Source organism: Gossypium hirsutum, chromosome D06 (assembly GCF_007990345.1).
Source record: "Gossypium hirsutum isolate 1008001.06 chromosome D06, Gossypium_hirsutum_v2.1, whole genome shotgun sequence".
NCBI lineage: Eukaryota > Viridiplantae > Streptophyta > Magnoliopsida > Malvales > Malvaceae > Gossypium > Gossypium hirsutum.
This window is the reverse complement of record NC_053442.1, coordinates 48,528,529-48,552,486: the sequence shown is the minus strand read 5'-3', so window position 1 is coordinate 48,552,486 and position 23,958 is coordinate 48,528,529. Positions and strand designations below refer to the sequence as shown.

General features: G+C 32.3%; 3 protein-coding genes across 5 annotated transcripts; all 3 read left to right on the top strand.

Annotated features, from left to right (window-relative positions):
- The first annotated feature begins 9,160 nt into the window (after positions 1-9,160).
- LOC107900648 (U-box domain-containing protein 7) lies at positions 9,161-12,328 on the top strand. Its single transcript, XM_016826319.2, has 2 exons — positions 9,161-9,752; positions 11,129-12,328. The coding sequence occupies exons 1-2, from the start codon at positions 9,298-9,300 to the stop codon at positions 11,973-11,975; spliced, it is 1,302 nt and encodes a 433-aa protein (XP_016681808.1). The 5' UTR covers positions 9,161-9,297; the 3' UTR covers positions 11,976-12,328.
- Positions 12,329-12,426: 98 nt separating this feature from the next.
- On the top strand, positions 12,427-14,910 carry LOC107900649 (uncharacterized). Of its 2 annotated transcripts, none has more exons than XM_016826320.2 (4): positions 12,427-13,638; positions 13,797-14,148; positions 14,304-14,446; positions 14,564-14,910. In XM_016826320.2, the coding sequence occupies exons 1-4, from the start codon at positions 13,531-13,533 to the stop codon at positions 14,711-14,713; spliced, it is 753 nt and encodes a 250-aa protein (XP_016681809.1). In that variant the 5' UTR covers positions 12,427-13,530; the 3' UTR covers positions 14,714-14,910. The 2 variants fall into 2 exon arrangements, with proteins under 2 accessions (XP_016681809.1, XP_040951780.1); XM_041095846.1 differs by having other exon boundaries at positions 12,443-13,638; positions 14,535-14,910.
- A 138-nt stretch (positions 14,911-15,048) lies between these two features.
- LOC107900647 (uncharacterized protein YNL011C) lies at positions 15,049-20,971 on the top strand. Of its 2 annotated transcripts, XM_016826317.2 has the most exons (13): positions 15,049-15,291; positions 15,377-15,493; positions 15,750-15,882; positions 16,409-16,505; positions 16,740-16,783; positions 17,208-17,364; positions 17,598-17,666; positions 18,258-18,341; positions 18,536-18,637; positions 19,255-19,302; positions 19,458-19,583; positions 19,878-19,970; positions 20,532-20,971. In XM_016826317.2, exons 1-13 carry the CDS (start codon positions 15,114-15,116, stop codon positions 20,640-20,642), a joined length of 1,359 nt encoding a protein of 452 aa, XP_016681806.1. In that variant the 5' UTR covers positions 15,049-15,113; the 3' UTR covers positions 20,643-20,971. The 2 variants fall into 2 exon arrangements, with proteins under 2 accessions (XP_016681806.1, XP_016681807.1); XM_016826318.2 differs by lacking the exon at positions 19,255-19,302.
- The last annotated feature ends 2,987 nt before the right edge of the window (positions 20,972-23,958 follow it).

Below are 23,958 nucleotides of genomic sequence, written 5' to 3'. Positions count from 1 at the left end.
ATTTATTTTTTGGCATTTTACTGTAATAATGGCCTTTTTGGATTTATATTTTTAATTTGGGATTTTTATTATTTTGATTTATAACTGCTAGTAGTAAGGGTAATCGAGTTTTCAAAAAGAACCAAACGTTTTAACAAAATTCACTCAAATACGCAACTATTTCAAAAAAGCTTCCGCAATAAGTGACATTTTGAGAATTAATAACGTTTTGAAAGAGAATAACTTTATGAATTACGTTTTGAAAATGAACGACATGTCTTGGAATTAACATAATATACTATCAAGAGGTTATATAGGTAGGAGGTTTTTTACGACAACTCTTTTTTTTTTCCGAAAAACACTACCATGTGACATCGCCAGATTCGGCCATAACGTCTAGGCCAGGTTTGGGGTGTTACATTAAGGCCCTGGGACAGGTTAGAGAGATAAGGGAATGTGAGCTAAGCTCTATTCAACGGGACATGTTTGGTATGTTGGAGAGTGTTAGCTTTATGCTTTACTTTTCGGGATATGTTTGACTCTATGAGTCAATTGGTGTGATGGAGATTCATGTATCCGATGTGTTGTGATAAAGCCCACTTTTATGTTTCATAGCCTCAAGTGCTAAATTATTGTTTAAATGTGATCTTATATATTGTGATAATATGATTTGAGATGGATGCATAAACATGTGAATAATATGCTAAATGAGTTTATTTAAGTTTCATAAAAATGTTAGTATATTCTCATAGTAAATTGCATATGTAATTATGGATTGGGTCGTTTCCATTTAACTTGTGAATACATGTGAATATATTAGCTAGACTTGTGAAGTTATTAAAGCATGTATACGTTGTTTAGTCTTGCTGAATTATTGTTAAATGAATTGCATATATCAGCGAGTTGAGTGTAATTACATGTAGGAGTATATGTTAGTTTATGATTTAATGAAATGTGAATATGTTATTTTGACTTGGTTAGAATATGATTGTGAACTTGTTGTAGTGTGCTCTTGTTTAACCTTTGATATTGTGTATACTTTGTGGTTACTGCAACATTCATTGAGCTTGTTTAAGCTCACCTACTCCTTTTTAAACCATTGCAAATTAGTTGTGTTTCGGTGTGAGCAGTGTAGTTCCAAGGTGTACGTGTTTATTTATTTGTTTCTGTTTCGAGGGAATAAAGGCAATGTGGTAGAAATGTTGCATGATATTACCACGATGTTTTGGATATTTTGTTGCTTAATTGTTCTTAGGAATTATAAGCTTGGACATAGGTATGTTGATTCTTGCTCGGAAATGTTTTTCATGTTTTGAACTGTTATATTGGTCATTTTGACATTGGTTTACGGAGGTAAATGACGTATGTTGATTAGATATTTTTTGGACTGGATTAAATTCTTAGATGTGCAATATTTTTGTGGTCTAGAGTAGAAGTATCGATATTCGGGTTATAAAAACAATACCTCAGTGATATTTTGAAGTGCAAGAAGTTAGATTTGCAATTTGGTACCGACACCACATCACGAGTATTGATACTCGGGGTAAAAGAACCGATACTTTAATAAAGGTACTAATATTTTTTAAGACTTTGATTTTTAAACGAGAAACAGAATGCTGGTTTTGTATTGATTTTTTAATCGGTACCAATACTCTTTAAGAGATATCTATACCTATGTTATAGTATCGATACCTACGTACTTATTTAGGAATTTTCACTAAGTGGTTCAAAAGCATGTATATTTGTTAATATTAGTTCCATTGAAGTATGTTGAGCATGTTTTAATGTTGATTGATGTATGTTGGAATTAAAATTTGTGCGAATGCTTATTAAAATGATTAATTTATTAATAACATGACAAATTACTATGAGTTTGAAGTGTGACAATAGTGTGGCATCTTGATACTTAGGCTCAGCGACCAGGCCAGGTATAGGGTGTTACAGAGAGTGTCGTAGTAAATAGAGGAAACTGTTAGCAAAGTTACCATAGAATAATTTGTTGTAGTGAATAAGATCTTCAAGAAGAGTCGTAGGAAGTTAGAGAATAAGAATCAGAGTTGCGCAGTGAAAGTGTGATGGTTGGTTTAATGTAGAAATGCTATGTTTTCTAATTAAACAAGTGATGTGTTAGTAAGGAATTTTGAAGACAAAATTCTTTTTAGAGGGGGAGAGTTGTGACACCCCAAAATTGGGACTAGATGTTTCGAGGGTAAGTTAGGGATTTTAGCTCAAAATGTGTTTCGAAATTTGAAGCATGGTAAACCATAAGTGTCTTCATCTATGACTTTTTGAAAATTAAATCAATTTATGAAAATAATATAGAAAAGACTTCCAATTTGAAAAAGAGGATTGTTTTGTAAAAATGTTAATTTAAGAGTAGTTTTGAAAAAAATATACCAAGTTTTAAAATCAGCCTATTTTCCCCTATTTTTGACATGAAAAAAATAAGAGAAACACCCTTCATCCCTTTTCTTTGTGCCACCCTTTGAAATCCCCAAATACTAATCACCTATTTTGATATTCCAAACTCTAATCCTTTTGATTTCCATCTAATCTTAAACACCAAATCCCTCCAAAATTCAAAGAGAAACACCAAAAACACTATTAATTTTACTATCATTCGGGTTTTACAAATTTTCAATCAGATGCTTGTTTTCTCCTCAATCAAGGTAATGTTTCATTTTCCTAATAGTTTTTGGTGAACTCTAACTATTTAAATCGAGTTTTTATCTACTGAATCAAATGTTTTGTGTAAATGCCAAAATTTGGGCATTAACGGTGAAATTCAGGATTTTGAATGAAATTGATGTTTCAAAGTGTTTTTAACTCGTTTTGATGTGATTAGAAGATTTCTAAACTCCCCTTAAAGTTTCGTTAAAAGATACTAAGGTTTTATTGAGTTTTTGAGAAAATAGTCATTGTATGTCGAAATTTCAGAACCAAGTTTCTGAGTAGTTTAGAGTTGTTTGAAGGTTGAGAATCATTATTAGGTAAGTAATGGGATGATTGGAATTGATTTTATGCATTGGGAATGAGTAGAGATTAATATATTTGGGTTTCGAATTTGCAAGTCGAAAATTTCAGTTCCAAGAGGAGGAAACCTTAGACCTATGTTTTTTATTGTTTGGGCGTGTTTATAGCTATAAATTAATTGTGTTTGTTATGTGATTTACTTTGGTGAAGAGTTGGAATCGTTGGAGCCTTTTTTGAGTAAGGCGAAAGGCAAGGAAAATCTAGTTTAAGCTTTTGTCGACTAGGCGAAAGTGCGAACAGTAACTATTTGGGATTGCTTTTTGTAGACATGATTCATAGAGTTAATCAGGAGCTTAAGAATAGCCTAAACCCCTATCCTAAGTTTCGAGTGTAGGCTTTCTTATTCCCCTCATTTAATTTGCGAAGTATGTGATTGTGTGATATAGAATAAGTATTAAGTTGTGACAATGTGACATGTGATATATATTATGATAGCTCTTGCAAATGTGTTAGTTGTGGGAATATTAAACATGCCGAATGAGAGTGATGATGTTGTGTTAGCGATATAAATGTGCAGTGAAAGTGTGTAGAAAACAATAAGTATATATGTGTTGAATAGTGGTATGTGATATTTTGATTTTTAATGCATTCATATGTTAACGGATATGTGATGGTTCAATGAGCATACTTGTGGCATTTAAAGTGCAATTAAATTTGAATCCAATAAGTATGAATTGTGTCCAAATTAGGATGTGAATTGAAGTTTATGAACAGAGATTAAGTGCATAATAACAATAATTAAATGTGTGTATTTGCGTATACTTTGGCCTTGTGATATCGTGAAACCGTTAGATATAGTTTACATGCCATAGGATTGTGAGTACTCACCCTTGTGTTTTGTGATTTGTGTATTGAGGCCTCGGGACAAATTGGAGAGATAAGAGAATGTCAAGCCAAGCTCCTTTCACTGGGATATGTTGGTGTGTTGGAGAGTGTTTAGCTTTATACTACACTTATGGGATATGTTAGACTCCTTGAGTCATTGGTGTGATGGAGATTTGTGTATCCAATGTGTGGTGATAGAGTCCACTTTTACGTTTCATGTTTCCAAGTTGCCAAATTATCATAAATTGATTAAAATATGCAAATGTTGTGTGTAAATGCATGTGAATATATAAGCTAGACTTGTGAGCTATTAAAGCATGAATACATTGTTTCCTCTTGAGGAATTATCATAAAATAAATTATATATATGAGTTGAGTGTAATTGCATGTGAGATATATGCTAGTTTCATGGATTAATGGAGCATGAACACGTAATTTTGACTCGATTAGAATATGGTTGTGGATGTGTTATAGTATGCTTTTGCTTAACCTTCGATGTTGCGTATGCTTTATAGTTATTCCGATATTCACTGAGCTTGTTTAAGCTCACACATTCCATTCTAAACCATTGAAGATATTTAGCGTTGCGGTGTGAGCGATGCGGTTCAAAGGAAGTGATCCAAGTTAGGCTTAGTAAATTGAGTAGTCGACGTTATTATCCTTTTATACTATAAAAATAAAGGCAATGTGGCTAGAATGTTGGCTGGATATGCATTTTATGTCTTTGATATTTTTATATGTTTATAGACTTTTAGGATTTGATGAATAATTATCATTATTCTGTTGGTATTGCTTTAGTTAGAATATTTGAGGTTGAGAATTTGATTTTGTAACACCCTATACTCAGCTCAATTGTTGAGCTCGAGTATCAAGATGTCACACCACCGCCACACATCACATGCAATCCAAATGGTCTTATTATTAGTAAATCATTCTTATTATAAAGAATTCGCATAAATTTTTTGTCCAACATACATCAATCAACATTAAAAAATGCTTAGCATACTTCAAACAAACTTATGGTATCTATTAAACATGCATTAGAGCCACTTAGCAAAAATTCCAAAACAAGTTACGCAGGTATTGATACTGAAACAAAGGTATCGATATTTCTCTTATATAGTATAGTTATCGATTGGAAAATCGATACCAAAACAACATTTTGTTTCTCGTCTACAAATCAAACCCTAGAATTTATCGATACATTTATTAAAGTATCAATTATTTTACCCCGAGTATCGATACTCATAGTAAGGTATCGATACCAAATTACAACACAGACTTTCTGCACATCAAAATATCATAGAGGTATTGCTTTTAAAACCCGAATATCAATACTTTTGTTTCAGACCCTAAAAATACAACATAACCAAGCATTTAATCCATCCTAACAAATGTCTATTCAACATGCTTCATTTATCTTATCAAACCAATGCCAAAACGATCAAAAGAATAGTTCAAAACATCAAAAACATGTCTAAGAAAGAATCAACATACCAAGGTCCAAGCCTATAATTCCTATGAACAATTAAGCTATAAAATATTTAAATCATCATGGCAATATCATGCAACATTTCTACCACATTTCCTTTATTCCCCCAAAACATAAACAAATGAATAAACACCTACGAACAATATAAAAGTCTCGCTTGGATCACTCCCTTGTAACCACACCGCTCACACCAAAATTCCACTAATCTGCAATAGTTAAAAGTAGTGGGTGAGCTTAACAAGCTCAGTGAATGATCAGAATAACTACCATGCAAACATGTCATCATGCATTTATCGAAACAACCATATAACACAATTACAACATTTCAGCCTTGATGTCATGTTACTTATTCATGCATTATTTATTGATTTCTTTACATAATAATCACATATCATTTAAGCATATATCACAATACTCAAAAACATATTTAAAGATAATTTGGCACTTGAGCTATGAAACATAAAAGTGGACTCTATCACCACTCATCAGATACACGGATCTCCAACACACCAAAAGACTCATAGAGTCAAACATATCCCAAAAAGTGAAGCATATAGCTAACACTCTCCATCACACCAAACATGTCCCATTGAATGGAGCTTAGCTCACATTCCCTTATCTCTCCAACATGTCCTAGGGCCTCAACGCCGAAATCACATAACACATATAGGTGAGTACTTACAATCCTATGGCATGCCAACTATATCCAATGGTATCAAAGATCACAAGGCCAAAATATCTATTATTCACACACACATTCACTTACCGTTCACTGCACTTATTCATTGCAAATATCACATTATAAACACAACATTGTCTTTGTCATTTAGCATGTATAACATGCTTACATTTTTACTTTAACAACGGTAATTATGAACACATAACAGATGCCTTAGCATCTCGTTAATTCATGCAAAAATCATTAATAACAACCACATAAAGATATAATAAATTAATTATAGAATTTTATTTATTTAATCAATTCAAAATTTACTAGTAAAATAATGAAATCATTGCAGTAATGGCACAAAACCTTAAAAAGTTTATTCAATGGAAAAAACTATTGACAATTTTTTAACATATATGCTAGAGAAACATGATATGGTCCTAAGTGATAGAGTCCATCTTTAATGTATCCATGATGGAGTGGTTGCTTTATTTTGAGGTCCATAATCACAAAAAAGGGAAAATTCATTAGAGACAGATAATCTATAAAAGTAACATGTTTTAATCTCATTCTTAATGCGTTTTTAAATGATTAATTATGCAAATTAGTGAATTTGATGCTCCTAATCCTTTAAATTCACGTTTCTATACTTAGGAGAGCATTTGGGGACGAAAAATAAGCCAAAATCAAACAAATAGAGTTGTTTTCAGGAGCCACATGACCTAGGCATTTCTACACGGGCTAGACATACGCCCATGTGCCAACCCGTGTTGCTTTCGCATCCTACTTCCCAAATACGCGAAAAAACCCAATTTTTAGGCTTTCTGAGCATTCTAAAGTCTATAAATACCCATTAGAAGAAGACATAAAGGGGCAATAAGAGAAGATTGAATAAAACACTCGAAGAACACCATTGAAATCAACTCGGAAGAAGACCTCCTTCAAGATTGAAGATCTCTTTTTAATTTCTTTCGAAGTTTTTATGACTTTCTTTATGTCTTGTGGTTATTCTGACTTTGAGATGTTTTCATTCAAGATTATGAACTAATTCCCTAGATAACTAGGGAGGATGAAACCTATGATGAATCATTTTATTTAATATATGTTTTTACGCGATAAATGTTTGATTCCTGTTCTCAATTATGTATGATTATTTCTTGTTTTAATATTTTCGAGATATTAATTCATGTTTAATGTGCTTAATTTAGTGGAGCAAAAGTCCCTATTTAAGAGTAGATTTAGCATAATTGAGTGGAGTTGCATGCAATCCTAGAAATAGGACAGCATAAATCTACCGAATTAGAGTAAAATCTAATAGGGGAATCCATAGATCGAGTTAATGCGATGATAGGAGTTTTAATTAGAAAGAGATTTCAATTAATCAACTTAGAGTCAGTTGTTCTTACTCTCGAAATAGATATTAACATAATTTAGGGATTTCTACAGATCAAGAAACAAGTGAATAATTCGTTTAATTCAGATTCATAATAAAAGGTGAAGTCTAGGTGGATTTTTTCTTGAGTATTGTCTATCTCATTGGTCAATATTCGATTATTTCTCTGTTGTGTTCTTAGTTAAATAAGTTTAGTAAATTTAGATTAAAACACATCACCCCAAATTATCGGCTAAAAAATAGAAAAACAATAATTACTAATACTTTTAGTCCTCGTGGATATGGTATTCTCTACTCACCATAGCTATACTATTGTTCGATAGATGCGCTTGACTTTGTCGTATTTATAGTTAGTTTAGAGATCAGCAAAAACGAATTGGTGAATTGGTGAGCAAATAACAATAAGTTTGTATTAGATTTTAGAACACAAAGCATATTATCTAACAAAAAATTTTGAGAATTGTGAAAAATAATATTGAATGCAATATGGGTGATGGGTAAGCTTTTACCATTGGTGAGATCCACTTCATCAACACCTAAACATTCAAAGTGAATAATTAGGTTTTCTAGTTCAAAAGTCAAGTGATAGGTTGCTCTAGTTTCAATTATCATGATTTGATAGGTGTAGTGAGAGATAAGGTGTAACTGGTTGTTGCTTTGGAGTTGTAATTGGTGTAGTTGTTCTATTAAGACGACATTGTTTGGAGGTGCGTCCTCAACCTTGTCAATTGTAACAAGTGAAGGTGGAAGGTTCAATATTGGGAAGAGCCGAACGCCCACAACGAGAAGTAGATTGGTAGCCCTTACACCTATTTCCACAACCTTTGCCTCTTGTGCCACCAACCATATTTTGCCAAGTAGTATAGTACCAACAATGATGGAAGGATGGAGTGAGCCCCTCAAAATTTTTAACTACATTTCTTCAAAATTAAAGGAGTAACCCAAATAAATCAAAGGAAATAGACATTAACCTCGTTTTTGAATATTGCGTGTGAAGGGTCTATAATCTAGGCTAAGATTTCACAATATATGATAATTCTTAGAGATGACAACATCTAGTGCAACAAGTTGGTCAAAAAGTCAATTGGTAAGATCTACGTAAGTGGTAATGGAGTCATTGTCTCGAGACAAAGCATAAAACGCATTTTTTTAAAAGTGCAAACTTCAGCTCAAGAATTTGAAGCATAAGTATTCTACAATTGAGGCTACATTTGGTGTATTCTCAAGTTCTTTGGGTGGAGGTTTGAAGCCGATGAATCAATTGTTAGCCACGAAGAAATGAAATAATTTGTCTTCCAAAGAAGGTAATTCGAGAGAGTGAGCTTTATTGCTATTTGATTGAGCATAATTGTTATTTGATTATGCAATGAAGAGAAATACGTGAGAGCTGAAAAATAAGAATGATGATTGAGAGACCATGAAGTTTCGGATAAGAAAAAAGTTTAAACCGTGTATGGCAAAATTGATACCATAAAGAAATGTACAATTGATTGTAAATGGCACGCACGAATTTGTTATCATTTCCAAAGTATATATAATGGTTATAGGGATAAACTTGTTAAGTTGAAATTTAAAATATACAACAGAAATCCCTTTAAATTGGGATGATAAATTTGACTAAATTTGAATTTGAATTATGATTAAGAGAGTGTTTAACTATTCTCCAACATAAACCCAAATTAAGCAGAGAAATCGGTTATGTTAAGTATCTGTCAGTGGTTCCGAAGGTTAAAGAGACAATAGTGTTTCCCTGGCATGTGATGTATACTCGCTAGCTCAACTGTTCTTTTTCTGACAGAGAAGTCTTCTGTTTTGTCTCTTAGTCATGCTTATATATTCTCTGATTTAAGTTTTTTTCAATCTACCCTTAAAACAGTTTATCAATTTTCTCCCTCCCAAACTCAAATTATGTCTACTTCGTCTTCGTCTTCGTCTATTTGGTCAGTTTCTTATAGAAAGCTTAAGTTCTTTTCTAGAATCCGTAGGTTTTTGCAATCCAAAGCCATAAGGAAGGGATCATACGGGTCTTCGTCAACGTCCGATAATTCAAATAAGTTAAGAACAATAGACAACAATGATAAAGATGAGGAAGATCATCAGCTAGTTATCGAGAAAGAAAGCGAGCTGGATGGTTCCGTGGTGTTACAAAAATCTGTGAATAGGCTCCACTTTGGGAGCTGGGAAGAGAAAGAGATGGCTGCTATAGCTATTGAGAAACTCGCTAAAGAAGACGTTAAGGCAAGGAAATTTATGGCAGAGCTTGGAGTTATACATATGCTCGTTTCCATGGTGGCTACTGAGGTAGTTGGTCGCCATCGAGCCGCTATTAAGGCGTTGATCCAGCTTGCTAATGGAACCTCTACGTAAGTTTTCCTATATTTTCACTTCATTTCTTGTATTTTGGGCTGAATTCATGGCATCCGATTTAATGGTATGTTAATATTATGTAAGACACAGTGAGCTTTCAAATATTTAACATAATCATAAATGATTAAATGTTTATGAGGAGCTTCTTGTTGTTGTTTAAAGAAAATGGTATTGAGTGGAGCCCGAATCAGTCGAGATTTTAAGGGCAGGGTTACCTCAAGTGGTAGGTCACTTAGCCCAATTTAATTTGGCAGTTTTTGAGAAGGGAAATTAGGTCCCCAGATTCTCAGCTGCTTTGCTTTTGCAGAGATTAATAACACCATAAATTACCCTGGTTTTCAGCCTGAATAAACATTTCTCATCCACCCTCCAGACTGTTTTTAAGTTATCGAGACTTGGTCATGTGCAGTTGAGCATTTAACTTTTTAAACATTAATGGCACTGAAAATGAAATGAGATTTACAGATCAAGGCACGAGTTGGAACTTGCAAGCACTGATTATGTAATTAAGCAAATGATTTTTTATTTATCCTATTGAAAATCCAGAGGCCGTAAGTTGTGCTGCCTGTCTACCATGATTTTCAACTACATAAAAAAGCTTTACAAAAATTAAACATACATATTCATATTGTTTTGTTTTAGGTCCAATTCTGCTATTAGATCTTGTATTTTGTGCAACTTGTAGATTTAGTACCTATATTTTGATTTGATCAAATTTAATTTAAAATTTTATTTCTGAATAATTGATAGCATTTAAATCTATTTGGTTAATTTATGCTATTAGTCTTGTATTATATAAAAAGTTATAGATTTAGTTCATGTTCTCCAATTGGATCATTGTTATTCACTATATTTTTTTAATTTGATTAAATCTATTAACTAATTTTCTTTGTGAGTAATATATGGAAATAATAAGTTGACATAACATTCCACATGTAATAAGTTTGATGTATTCAAATAGAAAAAATAATAGAACTTAACTTAATAAATTTAACAGTTACCATTTTATCACAACTAAAATTTTTAAATTCTAAAAGACAAGGACTAAAAATAACTAAATTAAAATACAAATTTTAAACCCAAAACTTATTCAAACTAAAATGTGTAATAGAAGAATTTCACCTTTATTTTACTTGACTGGCTGGTCATTTCTCCTCCCACAAATTTTTATTTTATATTTTCTATTTGGCGAGTCTTGTTCTACGCACTAATGGAGCACTTTTGGTTTATGATCTCATTAAATTACTATTATTTCTTCTATTATTCAACTAAGGCTTAGATGTCATTGCTTGTCAAACCCTCAACTTAGATAAAAAGTTCAATCACTTTGTGCTTTGTTTCCTAACCCTATTTTTGTTTGTCTTTGCTTCAGAAACAAGGCTTTAATGCTAGAGGCTGGAATACTATCAAAATTACCAAAAGATATTAACGTTGTAGATGAACAAACAAGGCAGGAATTTGCAGAACTGTTATTATCCTTATCTTCTATATCAAATACGGATTTCTGTCCGAACAAGCCGGAGATCCTCCAGTTTCTGATTGGCATACTTGAGTCACCTTGTAGCTTTGAAACAAAGGAACTTTGTTTAGGTGTATTATATAACTTGTCTGCTGTGTTAGAGAATGCTGGAGCTTTAGTATCTAATGGAGTCGTCCACACGCTTTTGAACCTATCTTCTTCGTTCAAAGAACTTTCAGAGAAAGCGCTTGCAGCGTTAGGTCATTTGGTGGTGACATTAATGGGGAAAAAGGCAATGGAAGATAGTTCAATAGTACCGCAAAGCTTGATCGAGATTCTAACATGGGAGGATAAACCCAAATGCATAGAATTATCGGCTTACATTCTAATGATTTTAGCTCATCAAAGCTCGACTCAAAGGGATAAAATGTCAAAGGCAGGGATCGTTCCTGTACTCGTTGAATTGTCCTTAATGGGAAGCCTTTTAGCTCAAAAGAGAGCAATGAAATTGTTGCAGTGGTTTAAAGATGAAAGGCAAGCAAAGATGGGACCTCATTCAGGACCACAGACAGGAAGGGTTCCATTAGGTTCACCATTGCATCCAAAGGAGGCTCAAGAAGGGAAGAAAATGATGAAAAATTTGGTGAAGCAAAGTCTTCATAAGAATATGGAAATGATTACTCGAAGAGCAAATGCTGGTGGTGGAGGTGTTGATTCATCTAATCTCAAATCATTGGTTTCTAAAAGCTTGACTTTCTAAGTTTTCTTTTTAGTCATCAAAATTTTGTTTTGGGAACGCAATTCTTTGAAAATGGAATGTGATTATGACACTATTTCTTAAAGTTGGAGACTGTGTAGATAGAGTATTCATTAAATCGAAATCATCAATGAAACAACTGATTAAAAGTTATTGAGGTATCTCTTTTTTAATATATGTACAAATAAGTTGAAAAAAATCATTTTTTATTTTCCGGAAACTTATCTTCATAATTTTTATCGCTAAAAATTGTTGTTTAGCAGACACTAAAAAAATCTGCACAAGATGAATAATCCGATCAACAAGAGGATAATTCCTAAAGAAAATAAATTATAAATGATCAGATCATTATAGAGGGACTAAATCCTAAAGAAATACATATATAGCGACCTTTCACAAAATTTTACCTATTTCTGCTATATTCTTTTTGGTACATTATTTCTGTTCTTCACGAGTTCGGGGTTTGGACTAACTGAACAAGGGTTTAATCAGAATCTTTCCTTCTTCGATTTTTTCGTAGCTTTCGACGCTTAAGAGAAGTCTGTAAGTCTGTTAAAAAAAGTAGAATTTTTATTCTTTTTTCTCTTTCATAGTTTAGTTTTCTTTTGAAGTTCATGTCAAGTTTTAGTTTATAATTTAGTAAGAAGTCTCAGAGGTTGTTTACATTGGTCATCTAAACTTTGTTTTGCTTTTAATCATCTAATAATCTAACAGTTTACTGATAAAAGGTATTTTTGCTTGTTGATCATCTGGGTTTTCCCTTTTTCTTTTAAATTTTCTGCTTCTGCATAATGATTATATGATTCTTTTTATACATTTTTTCTTATTTCAGAGTATGAAATTCTTTTTCTTTGGCTTAAGTTTGTTATATATATATGTATATATATATATTCTATATATGTTCTCTGTTCTGGTTGTGAAGAAGACTTATTTCTCTTGGATTTGGACATGGACAATCTCAGCTTGTTTATTGCTTGTCTCATTATATTCTGGGGTTAAATTTTGAAGTTGTGATGGTCAAATCTAGATTGATGCTTACAACTTTGAACAGTTGGGTTCACTCTTCCTCTTGAGTTCTTAAAATCTCTGAAGCAGTCCCTCTGTATTTGACTGTCTGTTAGACTTTTACCTACTTGAGATACTTAAACTGGGAATAAAATAGATTTCACTGCCTGTAAAATTTTCGAAGCTCTACGACCATTGGTTCCATTCAGTTCTAGATGTTGCAACTCGAAGCAAAAACTTCAATGCTTTTGACTGCTACACCACAATTTTGGGGACTTGTCTACATGTTCATTTTTTGCTTTTGTGATTTCAGCCTGTTTTTGCTGAAATTTTATTTGCTTTCGTGGACTTGAACTATGATCACAAGCATTGCTGGAAATATGATGTTGTATAGCATGTTTCTGGGAAATTAAGTTTGGTCTAGTCGTTCCTTGTTTGTACTTGGATGTCGAGTTTCACTAACGTAAGTCTTGAACCAGGGTATTCTGCAGTTAATGTAACACCCTAGTGGATTAAACCTGTTTCTGTGTCTGAAAAGTGAACTAAGTCATCCATGTTTCAATTCAATATGGATAGCAAATTTAAAGGCATAGTTTGGGTTGGTAACATTTATCAGAGGTTTGAAGCTTTGTGCTTGGAGATGGATGATATGGTCTGCCAGGTATTGTTTACCATTCATCCTTTTACTCTTGTAAAGCTAGAATATGAACACTTTTACTGCTTCTATATGCGTAAATGAAGTTCGGTATTGGCACCTTTATTTTCTGTATCTTAATGAAATTTTCCAATGCTTCTAATATCTCATAATTTTGATGTTAGGAAACATTCCAATACGTTGAAGACCAGTTGCAGACTGTGGGAGCTAATGTTAGGCAATTCTGTACAGAACTAATGCAAGAAGTGCTCCCTTCATCTCCTACCAATTCGAAGGAAGAACTTAACTTGTCTCTATTGCAAAATGCTGCTGTCACAGCCAATAAAGATTCAAACATAAATGTTAATAAAGATTGCATTCAGAAAGAACTGATCCATGTCAAATATATTAAAAATATACATTTAGGTTCATCTTCAGGGCAAAGCACAGAGAATGAGCGTGGCTTGGCTCAAGCATGCAAGAATGAAGCTCATGACACTGATTCTACTCTAGATGACGCCTTATTAGAATCAAAGGGTAGGTATTCATTCTGTTGGTATGATATATACATCTATCCTTATTTTTTTTGTCTTTCTAAAATGGTCTCCGCATTAGATTAAAATAACCAGTTGCATTCGGTTGTGGAATCAAAGGATTAGTTAAAGTAATGAGATTAAGTGATTTTGTTGCAGCTGTTCTGAAATTGGAACTAGAAACTGTTCCAGCTCCTGTTCCATCGCTTAATAAGGTGAAGCTTGAAGAAAGCTGGATTCTGGTGGACAGCAGTGAGCTTCATTCTCTTTCTAATGAATTACAAGAACGCCGATCATTCAAGGTAGGATACTCTCACCCTCCATCGTATATTTTGGTAAAAATTCAGGCGCCTCACGGATGTTTAGCTTGACATGAACAACCTCTTTCAGGAATGCTTAGTTGTTGTTTTGTGGGACAGGAGAAGTTTCAGGAGGCTTTTTCTTTGAAGTCAAGGTTATGGAAGCCTGATGATGAGCAGCATCGAAACAGTGTTGAGCAATCCAGTGAAAGCAACAAATCTGAGTCACAAGAAATGGGATTTTCCGAATCGGATTGGGAGATTATTTAAATAAAGTTAAAATGGATTTTAGAATAAGACAGGACATTTACATGGTTTGAAAAAATGGAGAGAACTAGGCAGTCTAGTAGGCATGATTTGATGGAGAGTTGTTGTCTAAATTGCAGTGTTTCCTTGTATTAATCAGATAACATTAGTATTAATTTCATCTTTTAATTACAAACAAAGCATTAATTAACGTGCAAAAACTCATTGGTTGTCTCCTGTTCTAATCGCGTATCCACCAAATTCCATGAACGGTCCGCAAAAGCTCGAAGGATTATATAATAAAAAATATATAATTTTTAAGTTTTATACTCCTTTTTTGTTCACAAAAAATAGGAAATAAAATAAAATATAAAAGGTGAAAAGTTATTTACAGAAAAGGGAAAATATTGGAAATAGCGGGAATATGGCGGACACTTACAGTTTGATAGGAGGCTTTTACTCTAAACCCTCTCCCCCTCTGCCTTCTTTTTTTCTCAAAACCCCAAAATTACCCCTCCATTTTCCATCTAAATCCATGGCTGCCCACTTTCATTGCTCCTCTAACCCTCGACCTTCCCAGCCCTCCTTACTCGTTTTCTCAGGTACTCTTTTCTCCTCGCTTTGATTGATAAATATTTCAAATTTGATTAAAAAGTCCTAACGTGGATTCGTTTATGGTGGTTCTAGGTGGGACGGCATTTAATGGCGTTGTAGAAGAGCTTAAGAAGTTAACAGTTCGCGTTGCCCATGTTCTTCCTGTTTCTGATGATGGAGGAAGTACTGCCGAGATTGTTCGAGTTCTCGGTAAATATTTTACGCATTTCTAACGCGAAATCTGATATCATTAGTTTGTCAATTATCAGAAGACAACTCTCAGTTGACATAGGAAACTTTAGTTGTTGAAGTTAAGTCTTGAAATAAACGAAAGAATTTTGCCTGCACTTGAATTGTTTAATCAGATGGCCTTTATTTTTATTAGATTGTGTCTTGGTTCTTATAATGATTTGGAAATTTCCTTTGATGTGAGATAAAATAATGTCGCTGAGTTGATAATGTTTAGGTGGTCCTGCTGTTGGGGACATAAGGTCAAGATGTTTGAGATTGGCTGATGAAAGCACTTCCGAGGCTCTGGCTGTCCGAAGATTGCTTGGTCATCGTTTGCCTATAAATCCACAGCAAGCCAAGTCGGAATGGTAGTGTTTTCCCCTGATAATTTTACTGTAACACTTTCATTTCAGCACATTTGATTAAGTCATTTAGATGGTCTTTTCTCTCTTGTTCAGCTAGTTTTGGTTACTTGATTGCTGCAATTCTTTTTCGTTCATGCTATTTTCAACTCCATTTTGTTGATTTTTTTTTCTACTCTTGTACACGGGCATCCATACATAAATAAATGCACTTATAAAGAGGCACTTGCATGCAAAGCTGCTTAAGAGTCACAGGATGATTCCAATAGAACATTACTTTTAAACTTCATTCTAAACCTACATATGGAAATTTCAGTACAAAATTGACAATTCTGTTTCTAGATTTATCTTATCCGGATTTCTTATGACTTACAAATATATAGGTTCCTTAGTGTTAGAATTAACTGTCAATTATCCACTCTTAACTCCTATTGTTTTGGATGTTTGCTTTCTGAAATTTTCCATTTACTTTCTAGGTGGTAAATATGGTGGGAGTATTAAGTAACAGTGTGCTGAGTTGAGAATTTGACAGGTATAAAATTTTGGAAGGAGAACATTCACTATGGGAAGGTGTATCAAAACCATACAGGGAAACTATTCGAGCATTTCTGGCTTACTTTCAGAATGAGGTTGGGTTATGTTGTATATTGTTCAATATCTGATTTCATACCATTTTTTCTATTCTTCCTTCTATCAAACAGAAATGCTTTTTTTGCTGTCTTTGCCAGATACAAGGGACATTTCTCTATCAAATAGTACTTAACTGATAATCACATTTTATGTGTCCTGTAATATGCTCCTAATCCAATTTTTATCACACAATGGTTGGAATGGAAATTAATATATGATATCCTTGAATACAGATTCTGAGAAGGCCTAATGAATCGTTCTGTTTCAGTAATGGAAGGTACTTTGTTTTGTTATACTTATGCTTTAGCAAGGTTTCTGTTTTCAGTTCATTGAAAGACTAGTTGCTCCTTCTGGAATTTCCATGCCTAAAGTATTCATGCACTGTGAAGCATTTGTTATTATTAAGTCTGATCATGGTAACTGGTATAGAATGTCATTTCTATGACTCTCGTCTTCATTTTAGGTTTTGAATTTGATTAACATTTAAGTACTACTTTATATTTGGTTCCGTATTTTCCTTTTGTTACACTAGAAGCTAGCTCATTCTTTATTTCTTTACTGTTATTTGTCTCTTCCTGGGCATGGTAATGTTGATTCGTTTCAAGAGTACTAGTTCTCATATATATATATATATATGTAACTAGTATTTTTGCAGACATTATTACAATCTCAGTGACAATTTTTTTTTTTGGGGATTGCAGCATTGGGAATTTTTTCTTTGCAGGAGCACGTATATTTTTTCAGTCCTTAGATGCTGCAATTTTTTTGTTTTCACGTGTTTCAGATATTCCCGCAGAAAGTTTGGTCCTCCCAGTCATTTCGACCAATGACAGGCTCACTTTAGGATGTGAATTATGGGTACATATGACATATCTAGCAAATTATTTAAGTCCCACTGGACCCGTAGTTGGTAGTTCATTGACCAGATGTGATCTTATCTGATTTATTCTGGTATTATTGGCCAATTAGGTTTGATATGGGTCTCCATGACTGAATAACTTAAGAATGCATCCTTGATTGGGATGACATGTTAAAGAGTATTTGTCCATTTGAAGGATTAAAACCAATATATTTTTACTTGTCATATGCAGGATGGGACAATCATACGAGGCCAGAATGAAATTTCCCATCCAACCAACATCATTGGACCAGTAGATAAGGTTTGCCGAGTTTAGTTCATGATGAAAAGCCTGTGATGATGATAAAGTCATAATGGTGTGGATGAACTGTTGCATTCCAAATTTAACTTTCACAAATAAGACATGATAAGAAGACTGGCAATCAGTGCAATGCCTTGTTTCTTATATTCTCTTTGATTTTAAATCTCAAAGATGCTAGGGTTATAATGGTTGAAAAGTGAAAACCTATTGACCTTGAGGCTAAAGCATGTTTTATCACTGTGTGTGCTTTGGACTTTGTGGGATGGAGTGGAGAGGGAGGACTAAGGGAAGTTTGGAGTTCTTAATGCTGTTCTGTGTCTGGCATGAGAAGTGAAACCAGAAATATTGTCTGATCCGGATTTGTGATTACATAATTCAGTTTTACTTGAGATGAACGTTAGTTGTTTCTGAATGAGGAAAATTTCTGCTAATGATGTTAAATTTTGACACTTGTTAGTTCATGCTTTGAAAGCGGTCATGCACCTCCTTCAAACTGAAACCAATGTTCCATTAATAAACGGTTAATGTGTAAGTTTTCTACTGAGCTTTTGGTTAAGTTTCAGATTCATCAATTGCTAATTCTACATATAGGGAAGATCATCAGTTCCAGCTCTTCCTTCAAGAATAAAAAGGGTATTCTACATGTCAAGTGAGGGAACAAATTCACTGCATGAGGTAAATGATAGACCTTTTAGTTTATGCTTCTTTTTACATGGAATAAGATAAGGTCCCCCCCCCCACCAATTCATGGCCTTCCTGTGTCCCTACTATAACTTTGCCAACTTTTACGTTGCATAGATTTTAATATCCATCGTTAAACTTGCAAATTTATTTTTCTCAAAACATGATTTCAAATTCTACTGGACCAGGTCTTTCCAACTGTAAACCAAGCTGTTCTGGATCAGTTGTCAAATGTGGACTGTATAGTTTATGCTATGGGGTCTCTCTTCAGTTCCCTATGCCCATCATTGGTAACATTTTTCAATTATTTAATATCTAACAAGGACATCTACATACCTTTTTAATATGCAATAGACTTTTATACATGCAAAGACATACACATCCAACTGTAACTTACATAAGTTCTTGAATGTACAAAAACAAAACATGTGATTCAAAGTTGCCACATGATTCAGCTGCTGCTAAAGATACTGATAAATTTGTTGGTGCCTTCTGTCTTTTATTAAACATTGTCACCGTTATTATGGAAACAATTAGTGAATGACGCTATTGTCATTAGGGGAAATTCAAGTGGGATTTGTTGCCCTTTAGCAATATTTTTATTACATTTTCATGTGGGAACATTAAATGGGCAGATGTCTCTTTTCCTGTCTAAATTTTATTGGCATGTCAAATAAGAAAGAAAACAACTTTTTCAATGGGATATCAGGTGCCACATTGACTGAATGTTTTGTTACAGGTTAGAATATTGAAGATATTCATCTGAACTTTTGCTTTTATCTGTTTCATTAGCAAACATTTTGTAGTTATTTTATTTCTTGAGAAATTTCTGACCTAAATCAATATCTTTTGACCTTTTTTTGAACTGTTAGTATATCGTTTGTCATTCTTTATAACTTACCTGTAGGTCTTACTCGGCATTGGGGAGATAATTTCTTCTAGGTCCTGTCCTAAGGTATCAACCTAATGAAGCCATAAAGACATGTTATTCAATGCAAGACGTTGCCTAGACAAATTTGTATTATATTATACTGCTTCACTGTGTAGTCAAAGCTTTCTGGTTCACTTTGGATAGATATATTGAACTGATTTGGCTCCTTCCACTATTAGGTACTTCTGTTGAATGGTTCTCATGATCGAGAGACAAGTGGCTTCTCTGCATCATCCTTTGTTACTGCTATTACAGATGCTCTGAATCGTACTTATGGAAATTCTCATAATTGTTTAAGAAACCTTGTGAGTGAATAAATTTAGTTACAGTTGATAACTTACTCTGCATAGGTTATGATGACTGCGTTATTGATCTTATTAGTGCAATCTACAAATATATAAGTTCTGTTGAAATTAGCTTTGAGCTTTTTCAATTATCTATCTTGAATTTGAAAACATTTTCCTTAATTAAAGACTGAAGTATAGACACAGAGAAGACTCAAGAATGAGTAATTCTCTTGTGCCAAAAAAAAACAGAAAGAAAGAAAGGAAAACAGAAAGAAGATACTCTCATTTATTGTAGTTCATGTCTTTGTGCAGCCAAGTCAGTATATCAATACCCTTCTGGTGCCCAAAGATGGTGAAATTCCCATAGACATCCAAAGTTTATCTTCACAAGGAATCTTTGACGTGGTATGTTTGCATATAACCATATCTCCATTCTTATTAAACTAAATTTCTCACAGCTGCTAAGGTTAACTGACTCATATGATCACTCAGAGTTGGTTCTATTAAGCCAGTTTATTTGGAGGAGAACCAGTCCTAGAACTAGAAAGTTCCCTACAATTTCCTTGAGTTCCCTATGGAAGCCAGTTCACTATCTGCTACTTCCATCCAAACCCCAATCTCCTCATTTTAACCAGGAAGCTATTTGGCACCTTATTAATGACCATGTTTTTGTCTCCAAAATGGGCTCTGTTGAAATACATGTATTGGGTTAGATCTTTCCTTTCCTATCTCATGCAAACAATCTTGATTAGTTTTACAATCCATAGACTTGAGTGTTCTTGTTAACGAGGAAAAAGTAGTCTACCAATGTGGTAATCTCCTATGTATTTATATTCGAACATTAAGTAATACAAATGACTAAGGTACTCGATAACTAAACAGTTTACAGTTCTATATTGAAACTCCTTTTTAACCACTAATTCTATATGATGTGATAACAAGCTGCATAACTTTGGTTCTCTGCAGGTCATTGTTAACTCCATACATGACCCAAAAGTGGGCACAATTTTTGATCCAGTCTCATTGATAAATGCTCTTGGCAATGTGGTGAGTAGATATATGAGGACAAAGGATTAATTAAAACTCGAACGTATAATTGGTTTCACGAAGAGCAGCATACTTTTGTGAGTCTAGAAATCATTCTATCGGATTCATCTGAAGTATGTAGAATGTGAAAATTATACTTCCAACAACCTATGTCAAATAACTTTCACATGCCTTCCACCCCCCCCTCCCTCAAATCTAAATGTGCAATTTCTCTTCTTACTGAGATTAATATTTCTAAGATGGGTTATCAACAGTTGGAATCTTCCATTGCTGTATTTATTGAAATGTAATTACTAAGTCAAGATATTTGCATATGTTGTGACATTGAATTTTAATAATAAAAAAATAATTTCAAATAATGCCATTGTATTTTCTAAATTTCACTGAATGAAATGAATACATAAGTTAGGTATCAAGTTGGTAATGAGAGCTTTACTCAATGGAAAGGTGGTTGATGCTTTGGTAATTTTGAGATTTTATGATTGAGTTTAATTCTATGTAAATGTGTGTAGTTAATTTAAAATTATTTAATTAATGAATTAGGTATTTAGTTCAGTGCTTGTAGAACTGTTGGTATAGTTGCAACATAAAAAAACATCTAGTGTAAATGTGTATAGTTAGTTTAAGATTAAGGTTAAATCACTTTATTGGAGTTTGAACTTCACAATATTTATCAGGCTTAAACCTTTTTCTTTGTCCAAGTTAAGTATTGAAATTCGCAACATTTCTTAGGGCTTGATCTTTTTTTTTTCTAAATTAGGCTTTGAACTTGAGAATTGTTCTCAAATAGGGTTTGATTTTTTTTTGCCCAAGTTAGTCTTTGAAAATTTTAAAGCTCAACCCCAATGTGGGCACAACTATCAAGTACAGGGACTTAGACAAAAAATTTAAGCCTTAAGCTCCGTTTATTTCATTGAAAATGGTTTTTGAAAAATGATTTTTGAAAAACTAACTTACTTTTTTTGAAAAAGTTAATATTTTTTTGTATTTGGATGAATTTATGCAAAATATTTTTCTATTATAAAAATTGTTTTCAATGAAACATACATACATTAGAGATTTTATTATCTTTTTATTGTTTAATTAAGTTTATTTTATAGCTATAAATTTATATTTTACATTGTTCTTTGTAAAGCAAATTCGATATAAATATATTTGTTATAAAATATTATAATGCAATTTCCTTTTCACAATCGATATTTGTTTTATAATAAGAAAATATTTGTAATAATCAATGTCATATATAAACTTAATAATAAATAATTCTTAATTAAAACTTAATCTAAATTACATAAATTACATATATGAGAGTACATATTGACACTTAGAATTGTAAGGGATAAATGAAGCTAAGCATTATTTAAACAAATAATCATATTTATATAATTAAAATATTCATATTTTTATACTAGGTTAAAATCTGTCATAAGTCATTGTGCTCTTCATAAATTTGAAATTTAGTCCATGTACTTTTATATTCGGGTTAGTCCTACTTTTTAGATATCAAAATTTAGGCTTAGTTGTTAGCATTATTAAAAATAATTTGTTAAATTAATTTTAATTATAACGTCTTTTTTTAGTTATACGAATACCAAGTAACTTTATTTATTTAAAAACTGTTTCATTAACAAAATTGAACGAAAATTTTTAATAATGTTAACAATTAGACTTGATTTTCAAATCTGAAAAGTAGGACTAAATTCTTGAAAATAAAAGTACAGGGACTAAATTCCAAAGTTGTGAAGAGTACATAGACTTATGGTATATTTTAACCTTTATACTACAAAACATGAATACTTTTCAATAATACATAAAGAATATTATTTAAATTATTATTTTTAAAATTTATTATTAAAATAAAAGTGAAATATTAAATAATTTATTAAAATAATAAATTATATTAATAATTCATTATACGATTAGATATAAATAATTAAATATGCATGTTTAATAATATTGAAAAATATAATATTTTATATTAACATTTTATTAATATTAAATACTTTTAAAAATTAAAAAAAACATTTTTAATATAATAATATTAAGCTTGAGTTAATTTTTATATTAAAAATAAAATCACCCATAAAGAACTATTTTTTAGAAAATAACTTGCGCTTTTTAAAAGGTAAGTCATCCTATAGGATAAATGATTATTTTTCGTTAACCAAACTATTTTCCATTAAACAAATACAGGAAAATGCAAAAAACATTTTTACGAAACCATTTTAAGTAAAATAAACAGAGCCTAAAATGAAAATAATTACCTAGTTCAAGTCTAATGAGAAAACAACTGACAAGTTCAAATCCTAATACGAGAATAATTATTATGTTTAGACCAGACCCTAAATAATAACTTAATCTTAAAATTAATTAATTATTGAATTAGTTATTCAATTTATTACTTATCAAAGTTTTGGATATAGTTAAATCTTAAAAAAATATCCCAAGAACAACATTCAAACTTATTCTTCGAGTATTTCATTTTTGTCGTTCTTCTGCTTTGAACATTTCACTTTCATTTTATTTGTGGACTCATTTGGCAGACAAGTAGTTTTTATGCTTTGAACTGTAGTAGTGAATCTCATCTAGAAGTTATTGCGCCATTTCTTTTGACAGCCATGAAAGTGACCATAATAATTTAGCATCAGAAAAGAAAAAGAAAAATCCATGAAGGTGGACATGATAAGCACCTCTGACCATTGTTTACCAGAGAATATTATATATATATATATATAACATCTGTTCTTGCATAAAATGATTTGCTGCAACTTGTCGTTATATGGGGTGACATTATTTGAGCAAATGATGTTCCTTTCATTTCTTCAATTAATCAATGATTTCATTCAAAGGTCGTTATAGTCAATCGTTGGAGTTGAATTTTCTTAGAATGTAATAATGTGATGTAAAGGACAAATTCCCAAGTGCACACGGTTAGAATGTAGTTAGGACGGCCATGCACGAGTGGAATCTATGAAGCTTGATAGGTAGTATTTGGACGGATATAGTAATGGGAAGAAAATTCCACATTCCCGTTTTAATTATTCTGCCATGTCCTGCTCATTGAATAAGGTACCATCATATGTATGGAATTGGTGACCATCTTATTTTGTTGTCTTTGAGGTTGCTACATATGCTTTATTTGGTAAAATAGTTATAAGGGGTAGGGGTAATTAAAATTTGATTTAATTTAAAAAATTAAATTTTGAGTTAATTGAATTGAGTTATTTGAGTCAATTCAAATAAATAATTTAAGTTTCGAATTGGACTCCAGCTGAATTTTACAATTTCGATAACTCAAATAATTCAAATAATACATTGGTATAAATACTTATTGGTTTCTGTCAAT

What these genes read in the sequence shown, in the direction of transcription:
- LOC107900649 (XM_016826320.2), top strand. Translation starts at nt 13,531, where the DNA reads ATGTTTCAATTCAATATGGATAGCAAATTTAAAGGCATAGTTTGGGTT. An exon ending in TGGATGATATGGTCTGCCAG is followed by an intron (nt 13,639 to 13,796) that starts GTATTGTTTACC and finishes TTTTGATGTTAG; the next exon opens with GAAACATTCCAATACGTTGA. An exon ending in CGCCTTATTAGAATCAAAGG is followed by an intron (nt 14,149 to 14,303) that starts GTAGGTATTCAT and finishes ATTTTGTTGCAG; the next exon opens with CTGTTCTGAAATTGGAACTA.
- LOC107900647 (XM_016826317.2), top strand. Translation starts at nt 15,114, where the DNA reads ATGGCGGACACTTACAGTTTGATAGGAGGCTTTTACTCTAAACCCTCT. An exon ending in TGGCTTACTTTCAGAATGAG is followed by an intron (nt 16,506 to 16,739) that starts GTTGGGTTATGT and finishes CCTTGAATACAG; the next exon opens with ATTCTGAGAAGGCCTAATGA. An exon ending in CACAAGGAATCTTTGACGTG is followed by an intron (nt 19,971 to 20,531) that starts GTATGTTTGCAT and finishes GGTTCTCTGCAG; the next exon opens with GTCATTGTTAACTCCATACA.
- LOC107900648 (XM_016826319.2), top strand. Translation starts at nt 9,298, where the DNA reads ATGTCTACTTCGTCTTCGTCTTCGTCTATTTGGTCAGTTTCTTATAGA. An exon ending in CTTGCTAATGGAACCTCTAC is followed by an intron (nt 9,753 to 11,128) that starts GTAAGTTTTCCT and finishes TCTTTGCTTCAG; the next exon opens with AAACAAGGCTTTAATGCTAG.